The sequence below is a fragment of the Trachemys scripta genome, chromosome 5 (genome assembly GCF_013100865.1).
Source record: "Trachemys scripta elegans isolate TJP31775 chromosome 5, CAS_Tse_1.0, whole genome shotgun sequence".
Taxonomy (NCBI): domain Eukaryota; kingdom Metazoa; phylum Chordata; order Testudines; family Emydidae; genus Trachemys; species Trachemys scripta.
In genome coordinates, this window is record NC_048302.1 from 13,115,618 (window position 1) to 13,126,067 (window position 10,450).

The following is a 10,450-nucleotide window of genomic DNA, read 5'->3' on the forward strand; positions in this document are numbered from 1 at the left end:
GGGCTGTAGTCCACGAAAGCTTATGCTCTAATAAATTTGTTAGTCTCTAAGGTGCCACAAGTACTCCTGTTCTTCTTTTTGCGGATACAGACTAACACGGCTGCTACTCTGAAGCCCCACCAGCAGTGAGTGGATGAAGCTTTTCTGTTGCTGCTGGCTGTGACCAATAGGTGTCACTCTCAGAGCAAACACCAGCTGGGTGGGGATATGGAGAACAGAGCGGCAAAGAGAAGAAATAAAGAGCCCCTCGTAACACCCTTGCAGCAAGAAGCCTCAGTGCAAAGGTGCCTGGAGTAACCACCCACAATTGCTGCCAGGGAGAAAAATGCAACATTCCCACTGTGTGTGGCACTAAATTCAGTCCTCACATCAACACAACTGAAGACACCAGAGGCCCTAAGATACTGCTCTGTGCACCTCCCCAAAGGCCCAAACTGTCCCCACCAGAGGGCTAGTAAGGATTTCCCTCAGGCAAATTGTTTCCTGAGTGTTTCCTCAGGGGCAAGGGGAACAGGAGATTCAGCCCCCCCAATGCACAGATCCCCACACACCTGCGGCTTTCAGAGGAATCTGCTGGATGCCAGAGCCATCCAAATGGAGGCTGCCTCCCCGCGCCCTCCGGGCTCCCTCTGCTGCTCACCTCCTGGGACTGTGCCTCAGCCCCCTAGCCCCTTCTCTGAGGGGCCGGCTCGGAAGGGCCCCTTGCACCATTTACCACTCGTGGAGCCACTGCCTGGAGGGGGGTTCATGTGGAGCCACAAGGCAGCTCTTGGGGAGGATGTGGGGGGGGTTGCGCTTGGAGAGCTGCTGCTGAGCAGTGTTATATAAGAGCTAGGTGGTATTTATCACTAAATACTATTAGTATTTATCACCATTATCCGAGATGAGCAGCCGCCCTCAGAGGTTCCATCTGTTTCCCCGGCACCCACGCCCAGCTTTGTTGCTTTGTCCTGCGCCCACACGCAGCACCACTTGTTTGTTTATTTGCATTTTTTTCTAAATTATTAATTGACTGAAATTGAAAAAGAAACAACGAAGGTGGGACAAAGGCCCCGTTCCTTGTAAAAAAAAAAAAAAAAAATGGGTTTGCAGAAGCTGCACCCTCCCTTGCATCTGTTCACGTCTGGGGTGGGGCTGGCATGCTTCACAAGCTGCGCTGAGGGGGGTGGCTGCCGGCTCGGCGGCTCCTTAGAACTGGAGTAACAAAGGGAATTCTACTCCCTTAGCTCGTCACAGGTGCCTTGTGAGCACTAGGAAACAGTCAGCCTGCAGTTCTGCCCCGGTGGGGTTTGCAGCAGCAGGGTGAGGCTGGGCTTGTAGCTAAAGGCACTGGACTCAGGAGAGTGGCATTCAAGTCCCAGTTTTACCAAATATCAGGAGTTGGCTGTGCTAGTCTGTATCCACAAAAACAGCAAGGAGTCCGGTGGCACTTTAAAGACTAACAGATTTATTTGGGCATAAGCTTTTGTGGGTAAAAAACCCACTTCTTCAGATGCATCTGAAGAAGTGAGGATTTTTACCCACGAAAGCTTATGCTCAAATAAATCTGTTAGTCTTTGAGTTTTACCAAAGACTCCCTGGGTGATCTGGAGCAATCACTTAGCACTCTTCTCACTCAATACCTCTCTGTGCCCCAATTCCCCATCGTGGAGTGGGCATAATAATTAATCCTTCCTTTCTTCCACCCTTTGTCTGTCTTGTCTAGTTAGACTGTGGGGCAGAGACTGTCTCTTATGTTTATGTGCAGCACCTCGCACCTGATCTCAGCTGGGGCACCTTGGTGTTACTGCAATAGAAATAACGAGAGACCGTGTAGACAGGGCTGAGGCCTTTTTCCTCAGCAGGCTGTGTAATCCCTAATGAAGAGGAGAGAGTTATTTTCAGAAGCCAGCTCCTGCTCTGACTCACCCCCGTGAAACCTGGCTGAGGCCAACAGGGCTGCCCAGCTGTGACGGAGCAGGATTTGCCAACATGCCACCTCCCCCCTGTGTTAGAAGCAGGACACCTTCATTCCAGATGTAACCAGGCCGGCCCCCTCGGGGTTGGGGATCGTGCTACAGCCCTCCTGCCTCAGTTTCCTCTCTTGGCCTGTTCAATAAACTCAAAACCCACTTTTGTCCATTCCAATCCCTTCTCGGGTTCTGCTTTATTAAATTCACCAACATCCCAAATCACGTTTTCTAGGCCAGCCAGGATTCCACGCTAACCAGAAGTTTCTCTTTCTCCTCCCAGGCTTTTCCTGCTTTGCCTCCGTCCTAACTCCCAAGACCCTGGCTAGAGCCTGCTGGCTCCTAGCAGTCTCCAATCCCAGGACAATCACCCTGGTCGCTCCATGGTATGGCTCCTTCTGTAATCAGGGGTGGTTAGCTCCAGCCCTTAAAGAGTGAGCTACCCTGTTACACCAGGTTAATTATAAGGCAGTTTCTGCAGTATCTCACTGGTGGTGAAAGGAGTTGACTGGCTCTTATTCTGCAAGATACTGAAAAATTCCCTCCTCTTTTTTTTTTTTTTTTAATTTCCCTCCTTAATATTGACCCAGCTTGACACGGGTTTGGTTTAAATCCCATCCCCCACGACAGAATTGCTAATCAGAACAAGGGGTTAGCAACCCACAGGAACTGTGGATGTCACCGTTATTTTGGGGTTTCTTTAACTTTAGAACCTCTCTGCACACCTAATAAATTTGCAGCTGCCAAGCACTCCCTCAGCCTTTATTTTCCCATGGCAAATGGACTGTGCGCTTTTGTTTCTTGGGCCTTGTCTACTCTGGCAAGTTTCTGCGCAGTAAAGCAGCTTTCTGTGCTGTAACTCCCGAGGTGTGCACGCTGCCAAGCCACTTAGTGCACAGAAACCGCGCAGTTGCAGCGCTGTAAAAAATACCACCCCAATGAGAGCCATACAGCTTTCTGTACCGGGATTACAGTCTCTGGTCATCAGTTTGAACTCTACTGGCCTGCCCTCAGGTGACCAACCGTGAACCCCACCCCTTAAATTCCTTTGGAATTTTGAAAGTCCCCTTCCTGTTTGCTCGGAGACATGTGCAGTGGTCTCAGAGCATCTTTCCAGATGACCATGCCTGCTCCATGCACCAGGCGATTCCCTGATTGGAGCAATGCCGAGCTGCTGGACCTCATCAGCATTTGGGGAGAGGAGGCTGTCCCAGTCCCAGCTGCGCTCCAGTTGTAGGAATGATGATACCTACAGACAGATTTCACGATGCATGACAGAAAGGGGCCATGACTGGGACACACTGCAGTGGAGGGTCAAAGTGAAGGAGCTGCGGAACGCCGACCACAAGGCACGGGGGGCAAACCGCTGCTCCGGTGCTGAGCCCACGAGCTGCCAGTTCTGCAAATTGATGAATGCGATATTCGGTGGCGACCCCACCTCCACTGCGAAGGCCACTGTAGATACTTTGGTGGCTCCTGTGCCAGTCGAGAGTGGACCGAGCCAGGAGGAGGAAATCTTGGATGAGGCTGTGGTGGGGCAGGGGAACCCAGAAGTAGAGGATGACTCGGAGGTCAGAGATGCATGCAGCCAGGAGCTCTTCTCTACCCCAGAGGCGGCTAGCCAGTCACAGCTGTTGGAGCTTGGAGAAGTGCAAACAGGAGGAGGCCCCTGGTAAGTGGATTTGATTTTGGGAATCGCTGAGGTGAGTTGTTGAGGGCAGGAGGGTTGCAGAAAGCAGGCTTGTGTCTGTATGATGCACATACAACCACATGTCTAGTCTGAGCGGTGGAACAGGGTGTTGATTGACTCCTTCACTTCACTAGAATCTGCCTCAGAGATCTCCAGGAAACTCTCCTGGAGATACTGGGCAATCCGTTACCACAGGTTCTCTGGCAGAGCTGCTTTGTTTCTTGCCCCATTAAGGGTAACTTTCCCGCGCCACTCTGCCGTCACAGGGCGGGGGGACCATTGCTGCACATAGGCGAGCCACATAAGGGCCAGGGCGGAAGCCGCAGGCTTGGAGAAGACCCTCCCTTGATTCCCTGCTCACCCTCAGCAGTGAGATATCTTCCATAATGATCACCTCCTGTGGAAAGTGTGGGGACAGGAGTGATTATCAGGACCTACCTACAGCGCTGGCTCTCCCCAAGTGCCCCATGCCCCATGTACAGCAGGGTCTGGGGAACACTGATTTACCCTGCCCCGTGGCTACTCACCATTTTGGGGGTCTTGTGGCTCATGTGTGCTTGCCTGGGATCAGCCAGTTAGTGACAGGTGTGTGAGTACTGGCTGTGTTTTAAAGCACTGAATCAGGTGTTGTCTGTGTTGCAAACAATACCGCTTCTGTAAAATGTTGCATTTAAACTTCACAGAGATGACCTTGGGAGCCCAGCCTCCCTCTTTATCACTTGCTGAACGGCTGCGCAGAATTAGAAAGGGGCCATGAAGAACTAAGGAGGACTTTCTGCATGACGTTATGATGCACTCCGTGGCTGAAAACTAGGAATTGAAGGAGTGGTGGGACAGCAAGAAGACGGACTGAAAGGAGAGCGCGGCGCACCAGAATGCAGAGCGGCTTAAACGTTATGGAGCGCCAAGCGGACACATGCCAGGCGATACTAGCACTGCAAACCAAGCAGCTGCGTGACCACCTTCCCCTGCAGCTGCTGTCGCAAAACTCTTTCCCATGTACCCCGCAGACACCACCAACACACTCTTATCAACCTCCTGGCTCCAGTCTGTTCCCACGGCATTCCACTCCTCCCCGTCACAGTCCAGCACTGCGGACTCCCAGTACCCACTCCACTCAAACTCTGTCCCTCTGCAGTTTGGCCCTGCTGAAGTTCAGTACCCGTTGCACTGTACTCCAAAGGAGAAGGTTGGATATGATCCCTGGACATACACAAATCTTTAGCCATCCCGGGACCCCACCTCTTCCTGGGACCTTCCCTTCCGCCATCTCCCTCAGTGCTAGTACGGTTTTTTGTTTGATTCTCTCCTCCAGTTGTTGTTTTTTAATAAAATAATTGTGTTGGTTTTAATGAAATCTTTATTCTATTAATTGAAAGCAAAGAGAGCCCTGCAAAGCAATAATTATCTTGAACCTTCATATTGCATCGGCTGCATCAATCACAATCACCTCTTAGCATTACAAGCACTGCAATCCTGAGCCTAGCAACAAATATTAGTGGCTTTCAGCTTCAAATTGCTGCCTCAAGGCATCCCTGATCCTTATGGCCCTGCACTGCACCCCTCTAATAGCCCTGGTCTCTGGCTGTTCAAATTCAGCCTCCGGGCACTGAGCCTCAGTAGTCCAGCCCAGAGTGAAGCTTTCACCCTTCCCTTCACAAATATTCTGCAGCGTACAACACACGGCAAAAAGCATAGGAATATAGTCATCAGCCAGGTCCAGCTTCCCATAGAGGCAGCGCCAGCGGGCCTTTAAACAGCCAAAAGCACACTCAACTGTCATTCTGCACTTGCTCAGCCTGTTGTTGAACTGCTCCTTGCTGCTGTCAAGGTGCCCCGTTTATGGCTTCTTAAGCCACGGCATTAAGGGGTTGGCGGGGTCTCCCAGGATCACAATGGGCATTTCGACTTCCCCTATGGTAATCTTCTGATCTGGGAAGAAAGTCCCTGCTGGCAGCTTCCTGAACAGCTCAGTGTTCCAAAAGACGCATGCATCATGCACCTTTCCGGACCAACCTGCGTTAATGTCCGTGAAACGCCCAAGGTGATCCACAAGCGCCTGGAGAACCATTGAAAAATACCCCTTGCGATTAATGTGCTAGGTGGTCTGGTGCCAGAATTGGAATGTGCATGCCATCTATCACTCCTCTGCAGTTAGGGAAGCCCATTTGTGCAAAGCCATCCACGATGTCACGCATGTTGCCCAGAGTCACGGTCTTTCGGAGCAGGATGCGATTAATGGCCCTGCACACTTCCATCAACACGACTCCAACAGTCGACTTTCCCACTCTGAACTGGTTAGCGACCAATCGGTAGCAGTCTGGAATAGCCAGCTTCCACAGTGCAATCGCCACCCGCTTCTCCAACGGCAGGGCAGCTCTCATTCTCGTGTTCTTGCGCCGCAGGGCTGGGGCGAGCTCATCACACAGTCCCATGAATGTGGCTTTCCTCATCCGAAAGCTCTGCAGCCACTGCTTGTCATCCCAGATGTGCATCACGATGTGATCCCACCACTCAGTGCTTGTTTCCCAAGCCCAAAAGCGGCGTTCCACTGTGGTCAGCACCTCCGTGAATGCCACAAGCAATCTCATGTTGTAGCTAGTACGCGTGGCAAGATCAATGTCACACTCCTCTTGCCTTTGTAATTTAAGGAATAACTCCACTGCCACTCGTGACGTGTTAGTGAGAGCGAGCAGCATACTGGTCAGCAGTTCGGGATCCATTCCTGCAGACCGAAGAAGCAGAGCGCGCAGTACACAAACCGTTGAAAGATGCGGATGAAAGCACAGAGATTGCTGGGATGCGAAGCGATGCATCACGGGGCATTGGGACAGGACCCAGCATGCCCCATGACCCCTTCCACCTTCCCACAACTCTTAGCGGCAGAAGAGGAAGAGGTGCTCTGGGGAGCTATGCCCCAGAGCGTACCCCTCTGAGTACCGCTGCAAGTGCTACAAGTGTGAACACGCTATTGCACAGGTAGCTGACAGTGTGAACACACAACAGCAGTTTCCCTTCAGCACTCTCTGCTGTAACAGTAACTGCCGGCGCTGTAACTCTGCCAGTGTAGACATACCCTTAGACACCTCACTGTGTGTAATTCTAAACCTTTCTCCAAATCATGAGTCAGCTTTTCTTTCCTTAAGCAGCACACCAAGCCATAGGAAAATAAACCCCGCTTAAAGCTCTCTTTTGCCATGATGCCTGCAATAAACTCAACACTGGTTAGGCAGCTGGTGTGCTGACACCACAGACTATCATGCTGACCAGTATCATCTCACTGTTTCCTGGTATTCCTCCATCCTTCTGTATACGCTTGTTGTAGCTTGGCTTATCCTTGAATTGTAAATTCTTTGGGGGCAGAAACCATCTTTTTGCTCTGTGTTTGTACAGTACCTAACACAATGGGACCCTGGTCCATGACGTGGGCTCCGAGGTGATACCACAATAGAAATGATAAGTAACAGATACCTTGTAATTGACAAATCCTATAAGAACTGCATAGCCTGGTCCGCAAGACATCTGACCACAAAATCTGGTGTGTCTTTTGCAGCTCAATAGAATTTACAGCTATGACAATGGAATATTCCAGGTGATAAACTTCTACAACATAGGCCAGAGTCTGAACTAGCTTCCATTGTGATTCCAGCGGCTTCACATGGTTTTGAATAGGAAGCAGGTATTGGTCCTTCCGTCATAAATGTTGGGTATGGACTGAACAGGCTCGATTTGACTTGTTAATTGTGACTAGCTGGTCTGGAGGAGGGGAGTGAGGAAATGAGATTTTTTTCCCCCCATCACCTTTGACCCCTCGTTTCATGCCCAACCATGTCGGGGCTACCTAGCTCTAGGTGCTAGGGCAGCACAGGGGCTAGATGCTGTTATAGGGAGCAAGGGAGGGGTGGAACTAGGGCTCCGCCTCCCCCTTTCCGTGCACTGGCCATAGGGTGACCAGACAGCAAGTGTGAAGAATCGGGACAGGGGTGGGGGATAATAGGAACCTATATAAGAAAAAGACCCCAAAATCAGGACTGTCCCTATAAAATCGGGACATCTGGTCACCCTAACTGGCCAGCAGAGCTGGTTGGCTGGCTGCACATGGGGAAAATATGGTGCACTCTGAAAAGGAGGGGTGGGGGGAATTGTAAATTACTCCTGCTTCAGTGCAGTCTTGGGAGGAAGCTTGCCTCTGAGGAATGCCCTCCTATGTCTGGCCCTTGTTCTGCTTCTCAGGAGGTGTAAATCCTCAAGCAGGAGCTAAGATAATGAACCAGAATGCAGATCATTCCCCAGCAAAGGAAATACAACCTGTGCTCCTCTTTATCAATCAGCATTTGCCATTCAGAAGGAGTTCTCTACAGAGCCAACCCCCCCGGTTAGTCTAAGAATAGCTGGATGCTTTACAGGAAGATAGCTGTAGATTTGCACAATTCCATCCCCAAGGATTAGAAGCACAACCGTAACGACGGATAAGCCGAAAGTGTTATTTCCTGCATTACCTTCCACAGTGTCTGAGCGCTTTCAGCAGGACTGGAGGACAGCCAGAAATATTCGCTTGTGTCAGCTACAGAACGCGTGACGCTGCTCAGTCGGAGAGGTGCATTACGGGCCTGAGCCAATGCCTCCAGGAGAAGGGGGTCCCATTGATTGCAGTGGGTGTTGGATCACATCCAAGGTGCGGTGTCCGGTAACATTAGGAATAGGTCCTACCTGGAAGTCAGAGCTCCTCCCCAGAGCAGCTTGCCCTTACGTAAGACTAGCCCCATGCCACCGTGCCCTGCTCTGAGCACAACACATGAGTTAAAGCACCAGCAGCTGGCTCTAATAAAACTCACTTCTCCATTCAGCTGGTCATATTTCACTTGTCAGAAGGCCCCTAGCCCGCTAGTCCTCCACTGAGCATTTCAGGAAAGACAGCGCAGGCATGATCAGAGCCTGGGAATGTAAAAACACAAGCGGGGGGGGAAAGCCTCCCATGTCTGAATAACCCTTTCAGCCTTATCACAGAGACACAATAAAGGGCACAACAAGCCCCATTTATCTCTCCTTTGCAGCTGGGGAGGGGAAAGCGGGTCAGACCTCACACAGGTTTTTGAGGTTTGATTTCCTTTGTGTTGCTCGTGGTAGAAAAAAAAGTCCTTGTCAAGGAGTCAGTTACAGCTCCCTGATTTGGGGCTTGAAACACCCGTTGACTTGAACGGAGCAGGATTAAGCTCTTGGTCGGGCCAACCTCCATTATAGCACCAGTGCTCTGGCCCATCCCAAACACATCCCCTCCCTAGTGTTCCCATGTGACAGGTGCAGGGGAGCCACCTCTATAGGAATTAGACCGGGGGAAAGTTCCTCCTCACAAGGAGAATTCACTGCTGGCCGTTTATAGCCGGCATCCAGCCCCTTTGTGCCACCCCAGGCAGGGAAAAGGGGCCGGATAGAACTGATTGGGATTTTTTCAAACTCAGTTTCCAGAGCAAGCAAAGTGTCGGTGACCAGTCTGAGAATGTTTTTGATAACATGAGTGATTAAAAAAAATTAGCAACAAGTTTTGAAATGAAAGGAAATAACCCACAAATTTTGGATCCAAACCCTGGTAGATGGAAACAACTTTGCAATTTTGATCTCTTTGGTGACTCCCGCTTTTCCCCCCCGCTCTCAATTTTTCAACCAGCTGTAGGGTTGGATCATAAGGGAGAACCTGGCCTTGACGCCTTTATCGCTACAGAAATATAGTCTGCATTGAAACATTTCAAGGAAATCTTATCCATGTGCACAGAGGCGCACACACGCTCCCAGAGAAAAATAAATAAAAGTCAACACACGCGCCAATTGTAGGACACGTTTCTTTGAACGAGCCCATTTGACACGTTCCATTTTCAGGCCTATCACGAAAGCAAATGAATGCAAATAGACCTGAAAATAGGAGCTTTTTCAAAAGCCTATTCCTGACCTCAGAAAATGCTCTACAATATGTATATAATCATATTACGTAATCCAGCATGGCCTGGCTCACACACCAGCCATCCGAGGATGTGTGACAGCAGCTTTGGAACAAAGGGCTGCCAAGGGCCAGCGTTCCAAAGGGCACTGCCCCAGGAAACAAGATGTTTAAACAGATGCTGGGAAGAATCAAGGATTCTGGCTGCGGGCCATGAAATTCAAGAGGTCATAAATGTGGAGACAGGAAGTTAAAAATAAGGATGGTGTGGGGGTCACAAGAGCAGAGGGATGAAAGAAAGCCAAGCGTGGGAGTTGGGCGCATGTCTCGGTAACAGGGGGCCAGATAACTGCCTTTTGATCCATGCCTGAAGAGAGGGAGTAATGCGCAGGTTCTCATCCCACGCATCCCAGTCCACCCCTGCAATAGCGTCCTATTGCTACGAGTTCAGGGATCCCTGTGGGTCAGGGTTTGGCAGGCTGCAGGCAGGACCGGGGGACATGTCTCACCCCCCTGTGCTCAGGAGAGAATCCTTGGAACTGTGATGCAGCTGTGAGGCTCATCCAATTAAACTGCGTCCAGGAGAGCGCTAGGACTAGGAGAATCCTTAGTGAACCTGCTGCTGGGAAATAGGAGCAGAACTGCAGGGGCTGATGCCACTGTGGAGGTACAAGGGCTCTGTATGGATCACCCCGTGTCCCTTCCAGAGGAACCCCAAGATCCCCGCAGAGCTTGGGAAGTTGGCCAGAAAAATGGCTTTTTCTGCAGGGGGCAACCCTTGTCCTTTTGGAGTTGACTGCCCCTGAGTGGGCACCACCCCAGCCGGCCCAGTGGAATTAGGAAACTGGGGAAGGAAAATTGAAATGACTCTGTGGAAGG

At 50.8% G+C, this 10,450-nt stretch overlaps 1 protein-coding gene across 2 annotated transcripts in view; it reads left to right on the plus strand.

Moving 5' to 3' along the window:
- SHROOM3 (shroom family member 3) overlaps positions 1-7,097 on the plus strand; it is a 185,162-nt gene extending 178,065 nt beyond the window's left edge. The window contains exons 10-11 of one of the 2 annotated variants that reach the window (XR_004645988.1): positions 2,233-2,335; positions 7,033-7,097. Coding sequence is in view for 1 of the 2 variants with exons in the window: in XM_034772747.1 (XP_034628638.1) it covers positions 2,233-2,259 (27 nt within the window). In the remaining variant the exon portion in view is untranslated. Of the gene's footprint in view, positions 1-2,232; positions 2,339-7,032 lie in introns of those variants that run through there. The other variant, XM_034772747.1, reaches the window with a different exon arrangement.
- The last annotated feature ends 3,353 nt before the right edge of the window (positions 7,098-10,450 follow it).